General features: G+C 42.6%; 1 protein-coding gene across 7 annotated transcripts in view; it reads left to right on the plus strand.

Annotated features, from left to right (window-relative positions):
• Window positions 1-25,300, plus strand: part of DGKI (diacylglycerol kinase iota) — a 443,272-nt gene extending 417,972 nt beyond the window's left edge. For all 7 annotated transcript variants that reach the window (XM_084786170.1, XM_084786172.1, XM_084786173.1 and 4 more), the window contains 4 exons: window positions 324-444; window positions 10,577-10,613; window positions 12,199-12,298; window positions 15,583-25,300. In XM_084786170.1, the coding sequence (XP_084642296.1) occupies window positions 324-444; window positions 10,577-10,613; window positions 12,199-12,298; window positions 15,583-15,699 (375 nt within the window). In that variant the 3' untranslated portion in view covers window positions 15,700-25,300. The remainder of the gene's footprint in view (window positions 1-323; window positions 445-10,576; window positions 10,614-12,198; window positions 12,299-15,582) is intronic.
• Window positions 25,301-26,962: the final 1,662 nt, after the last annotated feature.

Below are 26,962 nucleotides of genomic sequence, written 5' to 3' on the forward strand. Positions count from 1 at the left end.
AACAAATGCTGGATGAACCTCAGGAAATCTTAGTTTTCTTCTCAGACTCTGGGGCTCAGAAAGGGGGAAGAAAGCCAACTCAACACATTTCTGTTTCTTTGAGCTGTTTGGTACCCATAGGCCCTTTCCGGAACTGCGTGAGATGCCAACCATCCATGTGAGTGATGAAGGCGCGGCACTTCATCACTTTGACTTTTCTCCGTGTCCTCTGAGGCTAAAAAAAACGTTTGTGGCTTCCTAAACGACTTTTCTGTTTGACCTTGGAGCTTTTATCCCTGTTCTGGCTGCTGCTGATAGTCTTTCTCTGTGTCTCTTCCTTTCAGCTCATAGAAAGCTATAAGAATGGAGGCAGCTTGCTAATTCAGGGACCAGACCACTGTTCACTCCTTCACTACGCAGCTAAAACTGGCAATGGGGAGATTGTGAAGTACATCCTTGACCATGGTGAGTAGCTAACTTACCAGGGATCACTTCTCCTTAAAATTCTAGATGGCTCTGTCTATACTGATACTGAACCAGGAGATCCTCACAACGCAATGCCCATCAATTTTTCCTCTGACACTCATTGATGCACGTGGGGCATCTTAACCGAGTAATTAAAACAAACTATTGCTATATCCAAACTTATAAAGGGGAAGGCTTTGGGGAAAAAATGAAAAATTAAAAGCTTTCTAAAAAGTGGTTAATTGCTGGGTGCTGTGGTGAAGGCCTTCAATCTCAGCACTCAGGAGGCAGAGGCAGGTGCATTACTATGAGTTTGAGGACAGCCTGGTCCTACATAGTGAGTTCTAGCCCAGCCAAGCTTACGTAGTACAACCCTGTCTCAGATATAAATAACTAAAGTAAAATTAATTAATTTTATTTTTTAAAACGGAAATCTTTATTTTTTATTGTTTAAAAGTTTTGCCCGCATATTTGTCACGTGTCTATTTGTCACGTGTGTGCCTGGTCCCTGTGGAGGTCATAAGAGGGAAGGCGACCTCCTGGAACAGGAGTTACAGGGGTTATAAGCCACTGTATGGGTCCTGGGATTCCAACCCAGGTCCTCTGCAAGAACTGCTAATGCTCTTAACCACTGAGCCATCTCTCCAGCCCCTAATTTTAGTTTATCTAACTGAAATCAAAATTTAATTAACAAAATACAGCCTGCCTTCGTTGTCTTTATTTTGTAGAGCTTTTTATAAGTTAACTGGGCTAGCCGGGAAATCTGTATTAACGGTTAATTGTGCAGCTTCCTCTTTTTGTCCTACCCCGTCGTTCAGTTTCTTAGTTTTTGTTGTTTGTTTCTCATTTCTCTCCCTCTCCCCCCAACCAACTCACTCTTTATTCTCCCCCCCCCCCAAATGCCTTGTGCTGTCATGTCCCATGTAGCTGGCCAATCTCACCTCCCAGAATGTGTACTAACTGGGCTTCCAGTTTGGCCATAGGTCATTCCCAAGATGGAGCCATTGGTTTTGCATCTACCTCCAGAAGCCCATTGGAAATACAGTTGCGTACAAGGAACACCACTCAGCTTCTTGTGCTTATAATATGACTAGAAATAGAGAAGACCAGGGGTGTGAGGTGGAAGGGAGAAGGCCTTGTGGTACCCATATCACAAGACCCCCCAAAAGACCACCAGGACTCTATATTGATGCAGCATACACAGGGTCCTGTATTACAGGCTGGAGCTTGGACCACAGTCCTTCCTGAAGCAACCAGATAGAAGAGTGGCACAGACCTACAAGAGTAATGGGTTTATAAAGGGAAAAAAAAAAACCATAAGCAGGGGCTCTGAGTCACAGGAATGTCAACCTTTAGGCAGGTTGGGTGGAGGCTGGATCTCAAGGGGAAGTTGTTTTGTTTTTTGGTTTTTTTAATCTCAGAGAAACATTGGACGCTGATTGTATCTAATCACCCTGGTGGGGTTTCTGGAGACTGCTGGCAGGTGCAGTTAACAGCGGTACCTGGTCATTTCTGGAACACAGGGAGAAGTAAAGGGTCACTCAGAGGACAAGTTCCCATAGAACATACAGACCACGGCATTAGTTACAGGACATGTAAAACATGGCATTAGTTTGGTCCTTGCAGCCTCATGTGGAGGTTTTTAAGGGTGAAGAAGTAAAAGAGACTGTGAGACCCTAAGCAACCTTCTTGAGCTGCTGACTTTGCACAGCCAGTGTTCTCACCCACCAAGCCACCTCTCCAGCCCTTAAAGCTTACTTCCTCTGCACAGACATGTAGGCTACAGAGCATTAGCATATTAATGAGCACTCACACCCCTGTCTTTCTCCTTTTATGCAACTGGGGACACTTACATTGTCCCACTCATTTCTTCTCTTATTTATTCATTCTTTCAATGTATCCATGTGGAGTGCCTAACAGGAGTGGCTTGCTATAGGCTGACACTCTTAAATATACACTCACTGTTTCAATAAGGCAGAAGAAACATAATTAGGTCTACAAATAAATCCATACAGTTGAATGTGGATGCTTTAGGTCCTACCATAAGGCCACACACAACTAACACAGCTATCATTTATCAAGCATATAGAATACATCAGATGCCTGTATAGAAAACAACACACAATTTAACCTTTTCAAGGACCTTGTAAGGTAAATATTAGACTATCGGTCATTTGAGACTTTCCTTTCTTTGTTGGTCTCACTATAAAGAGTTTGTTTGAACTCTGGGCTGGAACTATGATTAAAAGAATGGAAGGAAAGGCTGTGGAGCTGGAACAGTGGCTGCTGGAGAATGGCTTTCCCCACTGCACTGGGTAGCTCCACTTGTGTCTATCCTAGAAAGATGAATCATGGTGCTGACTATGTCGTGGGCATCATTTGACTCTCCTGATCATCTCCCTCAGGGAAGACTTGCAAATGAAATAGTGGCACACACACACACATGCCCACACATACACACACACGCACACGCACACACACATGCACATGCTCATGCACATACACACAGACATACACACATGCACACACATATACACACACAGACACACATGCACATACACACACGCACACACATACATGCACACACATATATACACACATACACACACACACACACACACACACACACACACACACACACACATGCTCTCTCTCTCTCTCTCTCACACACGCACCATAGATTTATTCTGTTTTCTGTGGCAATTTCTCCAAAAGGCTGATGAAGACCATAGCAAATTTTTGAATGTTGCATATGGGCACTAATTAAAGCCATGCTCATCAAAGGGAGGTTTTCGTTTGACGAAAAGTCCTCAGTATTTGCACAAAGTTCAGAAGGTGGCCATTTACTTTGAGACAGAAGCTTCCTACATAGTCCTGGCTAACCTGGAATTCCCTGGACAGGCTGGCCTCAGACAAGTAGCAATCCTCCTTCTGTCTTCCCAGTGCTGGAACTAGAGGTGACCTCTACCACTCCCAGCTAACCTGTGAGGTCTGAAATAATAAACTGTCTTTGCAGGATCATTTACCTCCCTGAAAGGATAGAAAGCCCCTTAATACACAATGTTCTTCAAGTCAGAGAGAGATAAATGGAAAGCATTACCCTGAGGGTACTTGGTCCTCAGTTCTTAATGAGCTCTCTGCATCCTGGTAGAATCTCTTCTGATTTAGTGCTGATGGTAGTACTGGAAAATAACAAAAATGTTTATGTGTGCTGAAAATATTAGCTTGGCTCAAGTCTCTGATGGCATCAGATAATGCAAATCCCACAGGTGTTTCAAAGACCTTGTCATGGGGAGCTCATAAGAGATGACTACTCAGATACCGTTGTTTAGAGCCAATTGAAAGCATTTATTCCAATCAGCTGGGACTACACTCAGGTATTTGGGGCCTAAGTGTGTGTGGCACCAGGCATTTAGGCTGAGTGGTATTTAAAGACAAAAAACCACATCTTAGTATCTTGCTCATCAGTTCAGCAGGGGGTTTGCACAAGCAAGCAGTTTAACAGAAGCTAAGCTAAGTTAGCTGGGTTGACTTGGCCTCATGTCATAGAATGCAGCTGGTTGGGTGATTTTCCACAGATTCTCCATCAAGGAGATAAAATTTTAGTTAAATCTTAAATAGCCTCAGCAAGGAGACAAGATGGAGGAAGCTTTGCAATGCCTTGCCTTGTCACATTCAGCCTTTACGGACCATGGTTCTGAGGAACTGCTGGGCTTCTTAACATGCTCCACATGGCCCCTTGAGCTGGCTCTTAGCTCATAGCATCTTTCCTGCCCAAGCTCCACTCTGCTTTGTCCCTTCATTGGGTGTTTAGAGAGAGGAATGTGATCTGCAGGACACCTTCTGATCCAGATTTCTGAGAGATGAGCTATCTCAAGCCCCGGCAATCCTTAAAAGAGTCAGAGGGCTCTTTTAAGATGACTGTGGCCTATGGGCTGTGAGTAGGCTCTGCACTCTGAGAAAGCCATAGGAGGTATCTTCCTTTGGATTTCTCTCAGACATGCAAAACACTGCTTTCTTTTATTTAAAAAGAAGAAGCTGGAATCTGGGCCCCGCAAGGCCTGAAAGAAAATAGGAGGAGGAAGAGAGGGAACAATTCCAGAGACAGAGCAGAGGCTGTGGCTACAGGAATTCCAGCAGAGACTCTCTCTCAGTGGATCCTGCTTTTCAGCTCCTTTCAACCATCATTTTTACTGGCTGCCTCCCCCTAGTTCACCCCTCCAAGACTTTTGTGTGCCTTTCCTCCTTTACTACCCAGAGCACTTTGCCCTTTTGTTTTTATTCTCCCTATGCCCACCCCACTGCCCCCTACTGCTCCCCTATATAGAAACCCCCGCTCATGCATTTCCTTTTGATTTCAATAGGGGTATTTTGTCTTCTCTCTCTTTCTGACCTCAGTCTTTCTTTTCTGTTTTTTTTTTAAACCTCCTTTTTTTTCCTGCCTCTGGTCCCAGAGAGAAAGGACTACCATCCTGCTGAGACAGGATGACAGTGCTGTTAACGTTCCCAGTGCCAGCTCTGTCCACATCTGTGCAGCCTTTGTCCTGTGGCAGGGAAGGATTTGGAATGGTCTGCTGGCAGCGCCAGGGAGACCAATGGGAAATGAGGTCCTGGGAGGGATTCTGGGGGCAATGGAAGAAATAACAGAGGGGCTTTGGATGCATTGCTGAGAGGCAAATTAAATCCATGTTATAAAAGACCCATCATCTATAATGCATGTGCAATGTAGACGATAAAGTCATGTGAACAGGAAGTGGAATGGCTAATGTAAAAAGCTCTCAGATGTGGGGCTGGGCAGCAGGACATCAGAACGTCCCAGTACTTACCATAGTATTTACTCTCTCGTATTGACATTTGCTTCATTCTACATTTCCTAGACTCAGCCTGAATAGTGTGTGTGTGTGTGTGTGTGTGTGTGTGTGTGTGTGTGTGTGTGCATGCGTGTGTTATGGTTTGAATATACAGTGTTCTTCACAAGCTTCTACATGTTTCACATATATGAACACATGACCCCCGCCCCTCCTCCAGCTGGTAGTGGTGTTTTGAGCAGTTGTGAACCTTAGGAGGGAGAAGGGGTGGGGCCTTGATGGTGACAGGTCAGTAAGTGTTCTCCCTTCTGGCTGGTTCTATGGAGCAAGCACCTGCCACATGCCCTCATCTCCCACCACCATGCCTTCCCTGCCGTGATGGTCTCTCTGAAATGTGAGCCCAAACACATTCTTCACCCCAACTCTGCTTCTGCTATGTACTCTGCCACGGAGAAACTAACACAGTCCCTTGATTTTCGGACCTCTACCTATGTGCAACAGGTTTTTTTTTTTTAATCCATTTTTAAGCTATGGATCTTTCTCTGAAGGAAAAAAAAACTGCCTAATATTGACTGGGACCAAAATTGTTTTTACAGCATCACTCACCATTTGATTCTTTTAAAGTGATATTTCTGTCTTAGACACTTTTGAAATTGAAATTTATATAGTAACCCATTGTTGCTGAAATGTACTGCTCTAGATATTAAATGTAAATTCTTACAACTTTACGTAGTAAATTTTCCTATCTTCATTGGACAGAGAGTAAAAATGGAGGCACTATGAGGCTCAGTTGTCTTCCCAAACTCATGCCTATGTGTGATAGAATCTGCCCTCTATACCCAAAGGGATCTGAACACAAGGCGTGGATAAGGAGCCACAGGACATGGGAGCTGCACACTAGTGTCCTCTGTTGAGTTCCAATGACAGTATGCATAGGATTCTGGCAGGAAGGTGAAGATATCATAGAGGGATTTTCTTCTGAGCCCTTCAATAAAGGCTTTGCACTTATTCTCTGGTGCAGGGTAGCTGTGAGATAGAGAACACCCTGGGAGAGACAGAGACACAAGGATTCTGCCTCCGTTACCTTCCCGTTGGCTGTGATGAAAACCATGGCCAAGCAAATGATAGAAGAAGGACATATTGGGCCCACGGTTCTAGGTTCCGGTCCACGATAAACGCGAAACACAATGGCCTGTGGCAGGCAAGGCAGCTGGAGCAAGCAGTTTAGCGCACATATCCTCAGCTGCAAGCAGAAAGCAAAGAGAACAAACTGGAAATGGCAGAGGGCTTTTAAACCTTGAAATGTGCCCTTAGTGATGCACTTTCTTCAGCAAAATTGTACCACTAACCGCCCCCCCCCCATACACACACACCCCAATAACATCCCCACTGGAGACCAAGAAGTAAAGTGCCTGAAGCTATGGAGGATATTACCACTCTACCACCACAGATTCCTTCTGTATAGGAGAAGTACCATGAGTCATCTGCTCATGGTTCGATGCTCTTGTTTCAAATTCCACTGGGGGCGGGGGAAGGGCACAGCATCCATGGTGGGGATATATCTCTCTCTAAAATAAATCCCAAGTGCAACTCTCGACCATTGATACACACTGAAAAAATACAGCTCTATTTGTTTTGTTTTCTTTTTTTATCATTTTTTCTTTTATTAGTGAGACTCAGATTAGAAAAAAAGTACTATTTTTTTTTAAATGTATTTTATCTTTCAAAAGAAATTAGTTTGGGTTTTGTTGTTTCTTTTTATCTTTTTGGCTACCCATTCTCCAAGTTGCACATCAAGGCTATTAAATAGGTCATCATGGTGTTGAAGCATAGTTCCCCACAGGTCAGCGCAGTGCCAACCAGGAAGGAACGATGGATGGCCTGTATTCAGATGTATCTGGCATCAATCCTTCTGCTGTTGTTGCCATGGAAGTGTAATCGACCCCTTAAACCAGTAGTGTGGTTCTCAACTTTGCTAATGCTGCAGCCCTTTAATACATTTCCTCATGTTGTGATAACCCCCAACCATGAAATTATTCTGCTGCTGCTTAATAACTGTAATTTTGCTACTATTATGCACCATGATGTAAATATTTGATACCCGGCCCCCAAAGGGGCTGTGACCCAGAGGTTGAGAACCACTGCTTTAAGGACTGGCTCTAAAAATGACAAGTAAATGTGCCAGAACTCTTAGGCACAGCTCCTTGCTCCTACCTGGAACATTCTGGCTTCTGCCTTTCCCTCTTTTTCATTAGCTATTTGCTTTAATCATCCAATTGTCTTGGTGATGGAGGATCGGGGACAAGAGGTTAATTGTATTGACCGTTTTCAAGTCATTCCCTAAACGCTGAAGTGGAGTCCCTTTAGATACAATTTAAGAGCACAAGTGTCAGCTTCCAGCATTGGTGGCTTTTCCTCTTTCCTCTGCCAGAGGATTAAAGGAACATCGGAGGAGCCCAGCTAGCCATAAGCATGCCCAAGTCAGGCTGGATAGTCACTGTGGGGTAAGGCAGAGTTACAGTTGTGGCAATCCTGGTCAGCTACTGGAGGAACAAAGTCCTTTTTCCCCCTTATCTTCATCTTATTGTCAAACTATTGCTGTCTTAGCTCAGTTAAAATGCTTCAGGGTCCCCCACCAGTACAGAGCATAGACCTAGCAAGTCTTGAGACTCACTGAGGTTCCAGTCTGAGAGTTCTGAAGGTCAGAGAAGGAAAAAGGAGAAAATGTTGCAAGGTCTATGTTGCCTTAGTCACCGCACAGAGGGCAACAGTGATGGGAATACAGCTGGCAGGGAAATCTGGGCTGCTGTGTTCCTGCAATTCCTCTCTAAATAAAAGCTTGAAACATTCTCTGAAGATAGCAGGAGCTCTTGAGATGGAACTGCAGGCGCTGTGAGCCTCTTGCTCCTGCTCTCCTGGCTCTCTTATGAGAAACTGAATAAGCCTGGAGTGTGTGGCTCTCTAGAAACTGAGGCAACAGGTGTCCTCAGATTAAGTGGGAGTTAAGCGGTCCTTTCATATCACCTCCCTTCACTGATATTACAGTGTTAGGACTTAACATGGTCAGCTGTGGTGTTCCCAAAAGCACTACACATGTTACTCTAAATTTCATGAAGAGCGTATGGAGGCGCCAGGCACTGTTGTTCAATACTTTAGGTTGTATTGACTCATGAAAACTCAAGGTGGAGGGCAAATGGTACCATTAATGCATACATGGTATTATTGATATAACATTTATATCATTTAGAGGCAGACGGAAACAGTGAAATGATTCTTATATGTCTTTATATTTCTCTTAAGGAAGCAAGGAATATATTTGAGAAGCAAATGTGTTACATAGGATGGAACCTGTAAGCATCACAGGACTTGAAGAAGGGTTAGGTTTCCTTTGTCAAATGTCTCTTCGGGGGACCTTGCCACAGTTGGACTTTGAGGAACATTTTAGCTTTAGGTACAGGGTTAGGAGAGGGAGGCCTAGCATGGAGAGGAATATTGGGAAACAGGCCCTTAGAGTGGAGGTCTGACAGCTATGGGACATTCCATATTTACCCATGACAAATAAGATGTATGGAAACTCATTGATGTTATGTGGCTTTAATAGTCTCTTTAGCAATGGCTTCTGCATGAAAACAAAATTCAAGGTGGCTTATCTCTTGGATGACCAGGAGCATCACAAAGATCCTAGACTATCTCAACCAGCTCCTGCCAATGGTGGTCATGGTTAGAAACTGGTGACCTCGTCTCCATTTCTTTTCACTTTATACATATTAATTTTTAGTGATACTGCTTTATGTCAACATCGGTCACAAATAACAAGCATCATGTCTCTAGTGACTGAATTGTTTGGTACCAGAACCATATTTAGAACTCCCAAACAGATCTGTTCACCAGTTCAGTCAGACATTTAAGCACTTGTTTGGGACCAGATTCTATATTCAGTACCAAGGGAGGACCCAGTGCTGAAAAAAGCACAGTACAGAAGTCCTAGAGGTTTATTAAGAGTCTTGATGGATGGAAAAACAACCAAGCTAGTAATTTTAAAATAGTTTGGCAAGTGTCATGTGAAATGATGTGATTAGCAATCTCCACTCACCTTGGGTGGTTTTGATTTAGATGATAATTTATATTACTTAAGTATGACAAATAGGAAGTACACATAAATGGTAGGGCCATATAGGCAGGGAATGGTGTCAGCGCAGGAGTTCTCTGGAAGAAATATGTCTAATTAATACCTTCAGAGTAAATAGAGTGAGGGATTTCATAGAAGGAAGTAGTGACCAGAAAGTAGATTGGTAAAGATCCTAAACTGTGTTTGCAGAAGAAGTGAATTAATTAATAAACAGACATTAAGAAAGAGAAAGGCCAACCCACTGTCCATTTCCATTCTAACACTTGGAAGAAATGTCATGCCGTGGTGCTTCTGTAATCATCGGAGATGTGTGCATGACAGCTATTCCATTTTGAAAATTTTCAAAAAGTAGACTTTTGTCCTATTTTGAGAAGATAGCTATTAGATCACATATGTGTGTCTTCATTTTTCTCTTTGTATTATAAAAAGCCTTTTCCTGTAGCTGGAGAATGAAAAAGACTTCAAAAATCCATTTGATTGGTCCTTTCTATCTACTGAGACAATTATTTTTCAGGTATTTGTTCCCAATTAATTTTGTTTCTTCAATCTCATTGAGAAATAGTCTTTATTTGAATGTGTGTGTGTGTGTGTGTGTGTGTGTGTGTGTGTGTGTGTGTGTGTGTGTGTGTGTGATGTGCATGGTAGATCCACACATACATGTGGATGCATTCAATTATGTGGCCATCAGGGAAGGATGTCAGGTGTTTTCTACATCTCTCTGTATTACCTCCTTGAGACAGGGTCTCTCATTAAACTTGGCTCAGCTGACTGGCCACTGCGGTCCTGGGATCTATTTTTCTCTCCCTACCTTTGCTAAGGTTATGGGCACACAGGGCCTTGCTCAGAGTTATAAGAATTTGGGTACTGGAGACTTGAGCTCAGATCCTATTTTTTCACAGCGGATGTTTTTACCCAAGGAGCCATCTCTCCAGTCCTCATAGAAAGAGTCTTGACAAGCCAGGCAGCAGCAGCAGCCTTTGGATCTCTACTTCTGTGCATTTTACCTGGTGGAGTTTGGGAAACTGGTGATAGGGAATCTTCTAATTCTCACCGTGTCTTCTTAACCTTGTCACCAAATTAATTTTTTTTCAGTTCACCTTTCCTTGTAATTTAAATGATGTACATGCAGATTTTCTTTCGACAGTTAGTTTTAGAATATCTTTTTGAACATCTTGCCTTTTTTGTCATTGTTTAGGACCTGCAGAATTATTGGATATGGCAGACAGTGAAACGTGAGTGTTGCCTTTTGTTATATAGTTTAAATGGTTGTCTTCAAAGCATATCTAGTCTATGAAGCATTATCAGTTTTAATTTCACTAATTAAAATCCCTCTCTGATCTGCATGAATGCTTGTACAGAGGTAATCTGATGCATAAAACAACACAACAAAACCAATAGTTTATATTGCACTTATATACGTAGTCAGTGCTGTCACTGCTGTTCTCTGCAGCGCGCCACCAGCAAGCTTATTTTACACCTGTACTCGGACTGCTGACAATAAATAGGCACATGTATCTACATCCCCACCATATGCAGCATTTTTCTAGCCTGGGATTTGTGAGAAAATGGTGCCTTGGTGCCTTAAGACATCTGCTGCATGTAATGGCACAACTTCTATTTGTCAGTCTGTGATGGAACAAGTTATATACCAGCCCTGGAGAGCTGGAAGCACAGTTACTCAAACAGTTTTCAGCTCTGGGATGGTCCCTAAACTGAAAATGTTTGTTTTCGCCTTTATTTCTTCTCCTTCTGACATCCAAACCTCTACTTTCCCAATAACAGGAATAGGAAAAAGATGAACAATGAACTCTGAAAGCCACATGGGACCCACCAGAGAGTGTCAAAGAAGTTAGACAAAGGATAAAGATGAGTGGGCTTAGAGAGAAGTGAGCTGGCAGTCGGGGAGTAGCTGAAGGGATGGGAAGAAGAGAGGGCAGGTGAGAAGAGACGTAGCTGTGAGCTGCTGGACACAGGCAAACTAGCCACTGATCCACAGAGGTGGCGTCCTGGCGTGTCTGTAAGTGGGGACCATTCATTCTAGTTTGCCTTCCCTGTTGTTGACATTTGACTTTTCGTGAAACACGTTGGCATTAAGCATCTTTGTACCTTAGGACTCAGAGTAGCAATGTCTTCTTCCTTAGCCCACCTATGAGACTGATGGGGGAACTGTCTACCTTTCCTTGACCCCCCTGCCACACACACACACATTGAGAGGCTGGTCTCGGGCCTATTGTATACGTGGGAGAATTTTGGCCTGTGGATTCTTCTGGAGTCTTCCAGAGTTGCTCGTGTATTCTTCCACTTGATAGATGTAACCCAGCATTGGCTGAACAGGGCGAGAAGAAGTCGGCCTCTTCTTCCTGAGAGCTGAGCTTTCAGAACACAGTCGTGAAAGTCATAATGGCTTCTACCATGTCTGAAAGGCATGGCTGTGTGAGGTCCATGAAGATCTCTTTAGATTCTGCTTCAAGTGTTTGGACATATCTGCACAATTTGTCTACTTAGTATCATTGAGTATATCCAAAACCTAAAAGCAGTGATTTAAAAATTATCACCAAACCACATTTAGTTTAGACGAGTGGCTAAAGTTAGATGTTAGATCTGTTAATGAGCAACTTAAGGAGTTTGCAGACATCCCTAGACCACCTCCCCAGCATGCATGTATTTTGCTGGCCTCGGCCTCAGGTACTCACAGGGGAGGAGGCTAAAGAGCATTCAGCACCAGCAACAGGGCAGGGTAAAGCCCCCTACCCTCCTGCTGCCTCCATCACCTCATCTGTCCTCAACCCTTGCCTGGTTTCTTAATCGTTGATTTAGGGGTGAGACCGCACTGCACAAGGCCGCCTGCCAACGGAACCGGGCTGTGTGCCAGCTTCTGGTGGACGCAGGAGCATCTCTGAGACAGACGGACTCCAAGGTAACAGGATGAGTGAGTGCAAGCATCCACCCACTGGGAGAGATCTCAGGCACAATGGCCTGCACTTGTGCCCACAGCATAAGCATCCTTTCTGTACTCTTGGGAGGGCCTGCAGCTTTGGGAAAAGGAGGAAAAAATAGAGTGCTTCATCTAGAGAAACGGCGGTTTAAATATAGAGGCACAAAGGGAGGGTGTGTGTTTGACTGTGGTACTTTATAAACCTCTACACACACTAAAGAGGGACATGAGAATAGAGGGGTTCTACTGAAACCCCAGCAGGCAAGGGGTGGGCAAATGAGACCCACAGCCAGAGGATGGGGATGAAGTCAAACGAATGTCCTAATCTGTGATTTGCACTGCGCCATGCATGGCTGCCAATGTGATTGCCTACCCGCTGACTCCCCAGATGGTGGGACCTCACTTTGAGATGGTAACAGTTGTAAACCTGATATATCTACACCACTCTGTACCTTTCCCCTAAAATTTATTAATTGAATTTAAAGCACATGTATGTATATGTTTATGTGTGGGGGGGCATATGGATATGTACCTTGTGTGTTCAGAGTCTACAGAGGTCAAAAGAGGTATCAGTTTCCCTGGAACTGGAGTTAAAGGTGCTTGTGATCCACTGTATGAGTGTTGGGAATCGAATCTGAGGCTTCTGCAAGAGCTATTGACTGCTGAGCCATCTTTCCAGTTACCTTTATTTTTTTTTTTAAGAGTCTTTCTATGTGTGTTTTCTTACATCGTTCCCTGTCGACTATGAAAGTTAGCCTGAAAAACTCTATGATTGACAGGTCTGGGAGGCAGAAACCAGAGGAAGAAGAGCTGGTGCACTGCTAGCTCTGTTGACTGGTCATGTGATACTGCCTGAGCAAGTCAGCCCTCCTCATCTAGTGGCAGAATATCCCGCTGCCTCAGCAGGGTAAAGTGTGACAGAGAGAAACAGAACTCACTGCCGTGCATCACTTTAATAGCCTGGATTTCTGCCTCACAGTGATACTTCTGTCAGGGAGGCTTGAAATGTGGTTACATTCCTAAGCGGGGTTTTAAATTTGAGAGTGTGTGAGCGTATTAGAATGGGGTCTTGAGGCCAGAGATTGTCGGTGGAATGCATAAGCTACCTTGACCAGAAAGTGCCCATAAGCAGATGTTATGGCACCAGGAAAAGTCTAGGAGATGAGGATCCGTTGCCTTCCTCAGCAGATTCTATTCACAGAGAATCTCCAAGAGACAGAGACATTGGATGCTGTATGGGGGTCTTGTAGCTCATTGGAGCTGACCAAGGACAGAGACAGGAATAGAAGCAGACAGACACGTACACACAGAGAGAAGGAGAGAGAGAGAGAGAGAGAGAGAGAGAGAGAGAGAGAGAGAGAGAGAGAGAGAGAGAGAGAGAGAGAAGAGAGAGAGATCATAGGCATCAATCTATCCTGAGAAGCACTCGGTTTTAAAAGAATTTGAGTAGGCAGCAAGGAGGGCACCACCACTAGCTATATCTCTAGGTATGAGTGAGGCTTTCATTAAACAGGACCAGGTTTTGAGCCATCAATTCTAGTCATGGCACATACACATAGAACTCAGAAGCCTGATCATTGTTGTAAACTCCGTTTGACGTGGTTAAATGCTAAGAATCCACATATGTACAGTTCTGGCCCTGGGCTTTTCCAGAAGGCCAGCAAACCCTGTGACATGAGTTTCCTTGTGAGTGGACTGCTTTTTCACTTCTGAGCCAGCTATATTACATGGAATTCCCCCTTCTCTGGCAACCATTGGCATGCCTGCTCTCTGCCTGTCTCGGCTCCTCCCTAGACTTACCAAACACACACCTGAGCTATATCTTGGTGTATAGATAATCTGTTACCTGTTTAGCCAGGCATTTAAAATGACAGATAAATGCTTAACGTGGCATTCTTCCCAGATGGTATTTTCAGTGAAGTGTTTCAATGTTTAACTGAATCCAGAAATGCGTGCCTCGTAGGCAGGGTTAGTCTAGGCCACGCTGGGGAGGAGTGCCTTAGCAAATGCCATTCAGACCACAGGAGGCCTGATTCCCATGATCATGCAAAGCCTGGGCCTACACACAGTCCAGGTACTAAAAAACAAGGGGAAGAGACACAAGAAACAGAGAGACAGCCTGGAACTTGCCTCGGAGTAGTTGCCTTCTGTTTTCTATGTTTCTTAGCTAAATGGACTCAAGGTATTTGAGACTTCTTCCTATTTTGGAGCATATGAATGTGTTCTTTTTTTCAAAGTATCAGCATCTGACTTATTTTTGTGATCACACAGAGCAAACTCGACATATCGAAAAGCACATGAGAAAAACAAAAGTCATTTGCAAGTCTCTCATTTAGGCCTAAGTCTGAAAAAACTTAATCTCTATTAACATACATGTAGGTCTCATTTCTGAGACCAGTTGGATTCATATCATACACACTACTGGGCCTTGTTAACTTTTCATTCAAAATTATGTCCTCCAGATCTTTCCACACAGTAATGTAGCTGTGTTCCATTCCCTTGTCAGAGTCCCGCAGTGTCACCATTCGGTAACCCAGTGCCACAGTAAAGCTGCACGTGCTTGTGAGTGGAATGTCTCATGGAATCTTTAGGGAAGAGGCAGTATCCTAGCAGGGATCTTTCTTAGCGAAGGATTTACTTCAAGTCCACGCAGGTTCATTCCATCCCGCCTTTCTGAATAGCTGGAAGGTAGGGCACGCCCACCTCATCATCATCATCAAGATAAGGGAAAGGGTCTACTACAGTTGTGTAAGACATGCTATAGGAATCTCGAACTCGTGATTCAGGACCAGGTGACAACTAAACAAGTGATTAGGAGAAAGGGTGTTGAGACCAGCAAGGGAAGTACCTCCTAGATGACCCGCGAGTCCTCACTCTTGGCTTCTGCTGTTTGGTTCCCAATGTTCAGGGAAAAGGAATCCTGAACTAGAAAAGACTCTAAGCGTCTCCAACTTCCTTCAGTGTTTCCTCTACCCACTTCTAAGAAGGACCTGGCTTTCACACTCGTGACACACAGTCTCTCCCCTCAGCCTCAGGGAGACCCTGTGGCCTCCTAGTTTACTGAGATGTATCCTTTCCTGTCACCCTTTCCCTTACCATCACCACCTGGTCGACAGGATTCTGGCTGTAGAAGAAAATAAGTTCGAAAGCATCTCATAAACTCTGAAGCATCAAACGTGTAGGCGACTCAGCTTTGGCTTGCCCATGACTGTTATATATGGATACCCTCTCACTCCAACCATTTGTTTTTCTTCTGCTGTCTATAGGGAAAGACACCCCAAGAACGAGCACAGCAGGCTGGGGACCCAGATTTGGCTGCTTACCTAGAAAGCCGACAGAACTATAAGGTCATTGGCCATGAGGACCTGGAAACGGCTGTTTGACCCTTGACCCTGGTAGACAGGCCAAAAGAACTCGATCAAGCGTTATCACCTACGCCCTCCCGGCCACTGGGCAGCTCCCCTGGAAGAAGCTAATGGAATCCATATGCGCCTCTCTCCTGCCAGGATTTAACTGAGACCACACTCCCAGGTTTTAAGGGCTACGGGGATGTACAACAGGACATGATAGCCCAGTGAGAAGGAGGCAGGCTACCTGGAGATTTGTGGAGTACACGTTCCACAAAAATTTGATCCTTATTGCTTCCAGCAAGTAGCATGAACTTCTGTGTTCACCTGTCAGATTTATTTTAAAGATGCGGAGGATGGTCACACAAATGGCACTGTCCCTTCCTCCCTCTATGCACTCATCTTTCCCCTGTACCGCATAATTCTACTGTAATCATCCACCGATTTGGAAAATATGCTATCTCTTCTCTTTATTTTCAGTCTTCCAACCACAAAATTGTCTGAAGTTCTTTGACCCCCCCCCTCCACCCCCCTGCTCCTGGATGTCTTAGAGAAATATATCTGTAAAACCACTTCCATCTGCAGACTAAATATACCAAGACTAGTTAGTGGCTTTGCATGCCCCCCCCCCTCTGATTTCATCACCCAGGAGCTGAGAAGTGCCACAGGGCTAATGTCAACTTGTCTGTTCTGTCTCTGAGGGTATGGGAGCTGTCTGTGCTTTGATGTACTTTGTAGAGGTTACCTAGGGGTCAGTCCCGGCAGCTGGGCCGTTAGTGATAGGAAGGACTGGGTCAGCTTGGGCTGTTTGTACAGCTCCACACTGCCTATGTGCAGCCATCTTTGCCTACTGCTGCAGTAGATATGAGCCAAGGAGTCCATAGGTAGTTTACAGAGCCATGGGATTCTAAGTGCTGTGTCGATGACTGGGACAGGGGTTATAGGAAATGAAGAACTCGAACACCTAACCCTAAGCTTTGTAAAGTGATAATAGAAAGCAGTCTAATTGAATTGAAAAAAAAATTTAGCAAAAATAAAAGTAGTAATGTATGTTGCAGTAATACATTTCAACAGGAAAACAGCCTTTCTCATTTTGAGCTGAGGCTAATAACAATAGCCTCGTGGGTACAGTGGTGAGAGGGTGTTCATGAATGTTTTTCTAAAAGTTCAGTTTTTATGATGTCAAAGAAGTTTTTAGGACCCAAGGACAAAGCCTCATTTCACCAGCTCCATGGTCAGATTCTCCGGATGCCTGGCCCTTCCTGGTCTGTGGTTCACCTATGACTTTGCAGGTTCTGAAATAATGTCTGATGACTCCATTTTCTATGTATTAAGGGAGTCTATTTTGTTTCTTTTCCTATCCTATTTTCTCCTGTTACAAACTTCTTAATATAAACCACTGTGGCAGAAACGTTTTATGACATTGTCACTTCTGTTCATGCCATGGATCAGGTGAAATGTGGTAAGAAGGAGGAAAAACTTCTTTCTGTTCAGAATCTCACAAACACAAGGGGGGTATCTGAAATTTTCTTCCTGCTTCCTTCCATTTTTTCCCCTCATAAACACAGCAAAAAGCTTCCTCTGTGTTTCTGCATGTGACCTTTAATCTCAAAGTCCAGTGAGAACAATTTATCAGAATCACATCTCATCATTTTGAAAGGACGGATATGATGTGCCGTATTAAATGTAAGCCAACTTCAAATGGGTGGGGGATCTCATTAGCAGAGACTCCCAATAGTCATTTCAAAATTGAACTTGCATCATTTCTAGCTGTGGGAAAATGAGTTGGCTAAGAGTAGTGCCTTTCCAAGCATCCATCGCAGAACTGGAGCTCTCTCTCTCTTGGATTTTACAGGCAGGGAGAACAGAGGGTCTGGACTAGATCATTTCCAGGAGGGAAAGTTGCTGGGTTTTTGTGAGGAGTTATTTCAGTTGTTGGGGCTGTCAAAAAAAAATGCTGTGATGACAAATATAACCCTAGAAGTGGCCTGGAACCTGAGTGGAGCCTTCCATATCCTAGATTGAGCCAGACATTTGGCCAAGCAGTTGGTTTTCCAGCTGCCCATTTCTGAGATACAGGATTGTATTTTCATCAACCGCCATCTCACATTTCTCTGAGAAAGCTTCCAAACAGCCCAGAGAAAATCTAGGATAAAGGTGGCTGTGGGCCAATTCCAATAACTCCAACTGAGACATACATAAATCTCTGCCATGAAAGTAGATGCTGTGCTGACTACTGTAAGGATCTTGGCGCCTGGAGAAATTGCTCCCTCCTCACAAAAAATTTTTTAGATTCTTCATTATTGTTAAGGAGCAATATACATGATCCATACCCGGAAAAAAAAACCCAGCACCTCTATGACTTGGAGTTTAACAAAATGTAAGGAGAGAACAGATTTCATGATTTCAGCATTAAGTCTACTTCCTGTAGCACTATTATTTTTTAGGTTGTTGTATATGATACTTGTGAGCATTAGGAAAACCTAAAGCCAGGTAGTCCATGAGTACCTGTCTCTGCTTAGGTATAGAATGTCACATGTAGTGAGCCAGCAGGAGGTACATAATAAAATGATACAGTCCTGGCCCCACAAAGTTTATCAGATAAAAATATATGTACCTGCTTAAACAAATCTTTACACTGCTGGGGATATGCTGCAAGGAAAAGCCAGGCTAGCTGATTCTCTGGTACCCAGGTTCTTTGGCTGTGGAACCTGTTTACTCTGGAATTCCTCTTTAAATTAGGCTGCTAGAAGGATGAAAAATGAAGTGTTACTAAAAGACAGCATTCTATAGCTGTAAATCATCTCTGTGACCTTGTATTACACAGACCATGAAACATTAGCCCAATCCTTGCCGCTGCCACATTCACTAACACAACAGACACCAGGAGAAAATTAGCCTGGGAAGATAAGCAGCATGGCTTGGACTCTTGCCTTGAGATAGAGGTGATGATTGAAACCCAGTAGGAGTCCTAAAGCAGAATTCAGATGCAGTGAAATCAGGAAAAACTGGTAGGAAGCCCCTGTGCCCTGCTTCTCCCTGTCTCCCCAGAAGCCGTCCAGGCACACTTGTCTGCATTCTGCGATGCTCAACAGGTCCTTATCCATGGGACCTGGTAGAGCCTGCTTTACCAACTGGATATCTGAATTGTATCTGCCAGAATCCATAGGATAGCCATGTCTAAGAAAATAAGGGGTAGAAGTCTCATTTTATCACACTCCAATCACACGAACACACAGTTTAGTTATGAAAGTAGCACGTGCATTTTATGAAAGCTGTAACTCCACGGAAGTATCACAAGCAGTGTGAAGGCACACTCTGTGCTGGTGTCCCATCTCAGTGCCCAGTGAGAAACACTGTCCATGTGGACAAAGACGGTTGCTTGTATGTTATGTCAGAAATATCTTGCTCAAATACACACATATCTGTATATTCACTCATATATCCACCCATACATAAATAGAAATGTATTTATTTGTATACATATATAGGCGTATATGCCATACACACTTACTGCATATGTTTAGAAAAGACATTTTAAAAGCATGCAAATCATTGTTATATGTATAGTTAACACTAATAGACAATGATTGGTAAAGAAACAAAATTTCTTTTTTTTTGAAATTTTTATTATTTTAATTTATTCATATTACATCATGATTGTAATGCCCTCACTCTTATCTTCTTGCTCCCATCTTCCCTCCCTTTTCTTTTCTATTCCCCTACCCTAGACCTCTGACAGGTGGGGTCCTCCTCCCAAACTGTCTGACCACAGCCTATCAGGTCTCATCTGGATAGCCTGCATCCTTTTCCTCTGTGTTCCCACAGGGCCTCTCCCCTAAGGGGCAGTGATCAAATCAACTTCCATTTAATTGTTATTTTCTCCATTCCTGCATCACTGTAGTTGCATGGCATTGGCTATTGTCAGAGTCATAAAGTCCACAGTCAATAAGTCTTCTGATTATATGTTGCCTTCCATGATGCGTGAAACCACCTCTAGCCCTTGTGGGACTTGTCCTTCGCCTTGTGGTATGTCCATTTTACTTCTATATCTCGAGACAGTAAAGGAGAACTCTTTTTTTCTATTATCATCTCACTGCTGCACAGCTAAGTTTATAAGACTAACTAACACTCAGTCAGCTTTCTAATGCTATTTAACTAGGGCAAGCTATTGTCGGCATGGGATGGTTACTTGGGTGTGGTCTGAGCTTGGAGCAGCTTGTCTTCCAGTAGGAGAAGCTAATTAAATCATTGAGCACAGCATGGTGTTTTATTCAGTTATGCTCTTTAAAAGTAAAAATAGATCTTTGTTAAAAATGGCTCATCATAGCCACCAACTAAGACTGCTAAGACAGCTAATTGTTCTATGCAACTACATTATGCTAGTGTTAGGAAAAGAAAGACCATGTATTAAATTAGCTACCTGAACAGACTGTAATATGTATTTAGTTTCAACTCCCTTCTGTCCACATCTCAAAACACCGCCTTTCCATCTCTCAGTTCTTCTCAGCACTGAGCTCCACACTCCGCTGATAAAATGTCCTCTCTCTCTGCACTCCAGTCATCCCTTGACTGAGGCAACGTTCCTGGCACTGCTGTCTTGTCAGTTTGTCTCACAGCTGCCTAAATATTCCCAGATATTATGTTCAAAATATACCAAGAAGAAATTTCCCTCTGGGCAAGTACCCATGCTGTCCAAAGGAGAAGCACATGTCTACCTACCTCGGCCATCTTATAGAATTATGACAAGCCAATTCTTAGAAGCAGTCTGTGAGATTTAGATTATTTTTTTTGTTCTAGATATTTGAAAGGTCACAATCATAGATACTCCTTCCGTATTCAATGATGTAAGCAACATGTGTCTTTAACATCATCCAGTGGATTGGCTTATGTCTAGGCTATACTCTTAAGGCTGTTGATGCAGCTTAAAGAGAAACCTTAAAACAGAAATAAGCAAAGAATACCACACTGGACAGTCCACTCACACAGAATGTTGAAATGTATTATTTTGCTCCCACAGAGGAAACAGAACAATCCGGAGGCTATGCATTACAGTAGAAACGAGCGTAGGGTGATGTGTTGCTCCAGCAAGTACTGACAATGTATTCATTCAGTCATACACATCCAATAATATGTTCAAAACCCATCATATTTGCAAGTTTTTCAACATTTCTTTCAAAATATTGATCACTAGTTATGATGCAGACACCTCAGCGAGTATATAGCTGTCTATGAATGCAATGGATAAACAGCTTCCAAGGAAGTGCCCGACAGGGAACAAAAGACAAATTTAAATATTTTAAATTCTGTAAGTTGTGTGTGTTTGGACTCTAGGGTACCTCAGCACACCCTGAAAGTTCACTGGAGTCTTTGTTATGTGTATAACTCTTTAACTAGCATATTTTAGTTCTGTGCAAGCAAAATAAATAGGAAAGCAGTGGTATTATTTTGTATTTCTATTTCCTTGGAATCCTGGTAATGTTCTTAAAGATATATTTGAAAGTAAGGCTTTAAAATGAAAGTTAGAAACACTACTGAAGTAAAGGCTAAGATTTATTTATCCCAGCCCTCAAAGAGCTAAACCAGAAATAATAAGCAGAATTTTCAGTGGGTTTTGATTAAATATGAAGAAGATGAAGTAAGAGTTGCCAAATAGTCCAGTGGGCAGCATCCGTACAGAGTTACAAACTCTCAGCATCTGGAAACCCTTAGATGGAGGGCATTTGAGCATCGTTAGGCATGTCACTCGTAGGGATTTGTGATCTGAAGGGGCTTCAATTAGATTTTTTTTTTAACATTGAAAATGGCTTTGTCTGATGGCAACATTTGATCTTAAAAATTTCACAGAAACCTTGATTTCTTAATTAAAACATCATTTTCTACGTGCAGAGCTACTTTATAACCTTGGAGGGAGTGGCCTTTGGTTCCCAATTTTAAAAATTTAAAACCAACTAAGCACAGATTCAAGAATTTAAAAAAAAAGAAAAACACATAAGGAGATAAAAATTGAAAATTCTTCTGAGAACATTTTGGATGTTGATGAATATTTTTGGACATTTTCAAATAAAGCCATATTACAAATCTTACCTTTCTTTATATATATATATACACACACACTGTGATTTGAGGTTTGTAGAATTAGCTGTAACCTAATCACAGAAGGAAATTCTGCCTCAGGGATATTTAGAAACTAAGTAAATGTACATGAAAGGCATCATGGGAAATCTTTTGGCTTCTGCTACCAACATAATCATTGCAAGGGAAGAAATAGAGAACAGAAAGATGGGGTATGTTTTTTTCTCTGCTTCTAATGTTCCAGTACCTGGAGGCCAGTGGGGTCTGAGCTGGCTGCCTTTGATGTGTGGTTTACAATACAAAATTAAAATATTGTTTATTAACAATGTCTGTAAATATTTTAAGTCAGTGCTTTGATAGTCTGATTCATTTTTAACGCTTCTGAGCTTTTATATCCTACACAACTTCATGAAGGGAAAAGATGCAGGTAAGCTATTCTAAATTGACTTTCGGTATAGTGAATTCAACCTGCCCAGAGTCTTACAGTGCCAGAGCCCTACCCCATAAGGGAGCTCTTGAAATTACAGACTAATGTGCACCCAAACAGATACTCTCTAGGAAAACAGTTGTCCACCATTGCCTTCAATGGAATTTTACATCTGTTGCTCAGATTACCATGATACAAAGGTTTCTCTGTGGAACAAAGAAACAACAACAATAACACTCTTACCCAAGATTTCACAGCCATGTTGTATAGAACCAAGATACATCTTAAAGTTAGAATTCCAAAGTTTTTGTTGTCAAGAGGCATCCAATGTGGACAGATTTCAAACACAAAAGTGTTCAAGGTTTATATACTGTAGTAGATTTAACTCAAAGAAGCTAGTTCTGAGTGTTGATGACTCTTCTACTTTGTGATATTCATATTCTCTCTCTCTCTCTCTCTCTCTCTCTCTCTCTCTCTCTCTCTCTCTCTCCCTCCCTCCCTCCCTCCCTCCCTCCCTCCCTCTGTGTGTGTGTGCGTGTGTGTGTGTCTGTCTGTCTGTCTCTCACAACGAAAGCACTATTTTGCCTTCTTTGAAGGTTAATATTGTTTCAGAATGCTGCACCAAAAGGTGTTGATAATGGCCCTGTCATTCAAGGCATGAGTGACCTGTTCATGGGAGGGCATAGGTGCAAAGTTCATGCTACACAATCACATGCATAGACATTCATACACACATGGGAAATTATGCTGTGCTTGAAGTGGAAAAATAGCTAATGTTTTTTTCTTTCTGATCTCACAGTCTCCTAGGACTGCCAATGGGCAGGCTGGAGAATTTGTAAGACATTTGATCCTGAAAAACAACGATGCTAGGTTAGGAATAAGAGTGTCCCAAGGAGATTGTTTGTTTGATACTGTTAGAGCCAAGTTCTAAGGGGCAAAAGAAAGGGCAGAACATATCAAAACAGGCATGAAATATGGTAGTTTTATTGTGTAACAGTTTTCATTCCTAAACATTGCATCCAAAACAATCAGTCAGGCTTCCTTGAGAAACAAAATGTTTTTCAACTGTTTCCTCTAGTACTTAAGTGAAGATTAAAAATCAACTCACTGGTCACAGGAAAATCAATCCTTATTTGTGAGGGAACTTGGAAAAAAACCCTAATATTTCCTAGGTTTAGTTTTCCATTATTTTGGGCTGAAGTAAACCTTAGAGCTCATTTGCTCCCAAGTTGCTGACATATATATGTGGCAACTTCGTAGGCAGAATCAAAGGCATTTTTGAGAAATATTATTCATTACAAATATATCTTGAGTTCTTTAGAAGCAGAACTTATCATTCTCTGTCTGTCTGTCTGTCTGTCTGTCTGTCTGTCTGTCTCTCTCTCTCTCTCTCTCTCACACACACACACACACACACACACGAAGACAAAGTAAGAGAGAAGGTTACTTTGCGAAGTCTGAAAAAGATAATGTATTTCTTTTGAGGCCCAAACTCACAAACTTAGGAACTAAAATTAAATATACACATGCGCACATACACACACACACACACACACACACACACACACACACACACACACACAAACATACATTTGTGTGGTTTTTTTCTTTTTCTCCTCACTGCCCTTTGGTTGGGACTGGGGCTTAGAGACAAGTATAAAGACCCCTATATTGTTCTGGCCATAAGGAGACAGGAAGACTTTCACTTCTGTGACTAAACAAGACTTACACTCGTGACAATAGGCCAGTGTTTCTATAATATTTTTAATCTAAGCAAATTACAGTCTTAATTGACCATCTTCCCATTTACCCATAATGGTGATGCCTGAGTCCCAGATGGCAAGTTTTCTTCTGGGGTAGAGGGAGATTCAGTGTTCAGCCACAGAGATGTAGTATGTCCAGCATTCTGCTCCGAGCGAGCTTTTATATCCTCAAATAACAAAGTCTACTATCTGAATAGTTAAGATTAAATTACAGCTAAGTTTGTGGATAAAATTCTTATTAAAATTGATCTTATTCTTCTCAGCTTTTATTATGGGCCAACACAAATCTGTGAACAAGACTGGGAGGTGGTAACCCCAGCACTAGGGTAGCAGAGGCAGCCTGGTCTACAAAGAGAGTTCCAGGACAGCCAGAGCTCTGTTACAAAGAGAAACCTTGTCATGAAAAACAAGCAAACAAACAAAAAACCCAAACAAAGCAAACCTGTGACCAAGTCTAACCTCGGAGCACTTGAAGAAAGTCTCCAACACCCTCTCCCTTTGGGGAGGCCCTATTGTAGAGTTCTTCCATTAGCTTCCCCCATTGGCTGGCTACGTTCTCAATTCAGCACAATTATACTAAGCTACATAAATTGAAACTTTCAGTTAACACTCCTTGAAGCCATTCTATAAAAGTCTGCCTTCTAAGTTGAGTTTACATGAGGACCAATGTTTGCTGAACATGTACTATGTTATCTGTGAGTTGCCATGAAAACCTATTTTAATACAAAAGTCATCTTACTGTGCTACATCTGAGAATCTCTTTTAAACATTTTTGTCTCTTCTTTTAACTCTGCTCTTATTTTTCTTTCCCAAGTCAAGGACATTAAGTGGGTAAGGAGAGAAAAAAATATATATATTATTTAAAACATTTTCTCATATGATACCTACCACACCATGTATAACATCCAAATGGCTCCTGATCTTTGTGTTTTATAACCAATGACATTTTTCATTTCATTTCCCACCCTACCCCCACACTCCTCACTAGTTGGACCGAGGCGCTGACCCATATACATACACAGTTAATTTGCAGTGCAGTTAGGTCCTTGTTGCTTGCTTAAGACACCTTGATTGTGAGTTGGGAAACAGTGGTACTTCTGCCCTGGGGAATGAGTCTGGGGACTTTTAAGGACAGGATGTTACAAATGCAGTAGGATGTTCTGAAAACCATGCACTGAAAAGGTACGATCCAAATCAGCCACCTATTTGTTAGAACAGCTGTTTTTGTTTTTTGTTTTTTTGTTTTGTTTTTTTCAAATTGCCAACGACTAAGTGGACAATCAGGAATGTTCTATGGCCCACAGCTATTTGAGAGTGAGGGAGTGACTCCTGTGGAGCATAAGTGGCCGATGCTGCCACCAGAATGAAGATGTTTGATGTAACTTGATTTTCCGGAGTGCGAAGCTGCTCAGGCACCCCGAGGACCACTGGCTTGTGGGTGGGTCACTCACAGAGGTCACGTGTGTCTGAAGTGTGGTGGTCGTGTTCTTAAGGGCTCACTCATGCTTTCTGAGTCTGTCTGATTACATCCCACGCCATGCCACTGCAAAGCTGGCAGCTGCAGGGTGGGGTCCCCCCAGTAGTAGCAGCTATGGCAATAGAAGAGGAAGTTTTATTTCTAGGTAAAGTGGGGTCCAGATACTATGAAATGGAGGGAGGGTGGGTGGGAAGGGTGGGTTGGGGAAAGGGAAGATGGAGGGTTTTTGTAATAAAGTCATAAAGTATTTTTCCCTAATTTTCTCGCATTTCCTATTTATATAAAGAATCTTGATCACTGTGTTGCTCTACAGAGATTCTCAATGGAATTAATTTGGGAGACTGAATTAATCTCTGAAAAAGAAATTGACTAGTTATACTTACTTTTTGGACACTTTTTCTGTATTGTGAATTGTGTGGAAATGTACAGAATAAAAATGAAATATAATTGATTTGTTTCTTCTTTTTCTAGTCCACAATACAATAGATGAGAATACTAACCTTAACTTCAGTTCAGTTACATGTTTTAGATTAAAAGGTAAATGAGAAATTGGGGGCCAGGCTACATCTGAAAGGATCCCAAATAAGGCAGACATGTTTAGAAAAAGTCAAACTTCTGCTTCTACAAAGAACTAATGAAGCTGGGCATGGTGGCACATGCCTGTAATTCCAACACTAGGGGAGGCAGAGGCAGGTGGATCTCTGTGATTTTGAGGCCACCCTGATCTACAAAGTGAATCCAGAACAGCCAACACTACACAGAGAAACCCTGTCTTTAAAAAAAAAAACTATAAAAGAAAAACAAACAAACAAAGGCCAAGGAGGTCATGTCTATCTTCTAATCTCAATACAAAGGTATGTATAACAGTAAAATTGTTAAGGTGTTGAACCTTGGGTAATGAAGACACAGGTCTCTGAAAGATAAGAATCAAATGACAGTTGAGTGGAGAGTGGGATATGACTTTCACACAAACTCTGGTGCCCCATATTTGACCACGTCCCCTGGATGGGGAGACCTGGTGGCACTCAGAGGAAGGATAGCAGGCTACCAAGAAGAGACTTGATACCCTATGAGCATATACAGGGGGAGGAGGTCTCCTGCAGTCACAGTCATAGGGGAGGGGAGTAAGGGGAAAATAGGGAGGAAGGAAGGGAGGGAAGGAGGGAGGGAGGGAGGAATGGGAGGATACAAGGGATGGGATAACAATTGAGATGTAATGTGAATGAATTAATAAAATAAAAAACAATCAAATGGCACACGTCTAATCAGTCCTACCTTACAGACCGCAAATTGTTTCCAGGAAGTGATTCTGGGAGTGCCAACTTAGAGTCTGGCGGACTTCAGCGATAGGGTTGAGAGTTTAGGGTACAAAGGAAGCTAGATCTTGGTCAGAGGAGTTTCAGGAGAGATCAAGACAGAGAATAGGCTTCCTTTTAAGTCTCTCTAGAGGGCTCCTGTACATATGTGGGAGGAAACTACCTAGTCTTGAGAAATCTAAGAGGGATTAAAAGAGATTGTGACCAGTTTTCACATAAGGCAAGGAGTATACTAGTGTCC

This window comes from Acomys minous (genome assembly GCF_964271855.1).
Source record: "Acomys minous genome assembly, chromosome: 6".
Lineage (NCBI taxonomy): Eukaryota > Metazoa > Chordata > Mammalia > Rodentia > Muridae > Acomys > Acomys minous.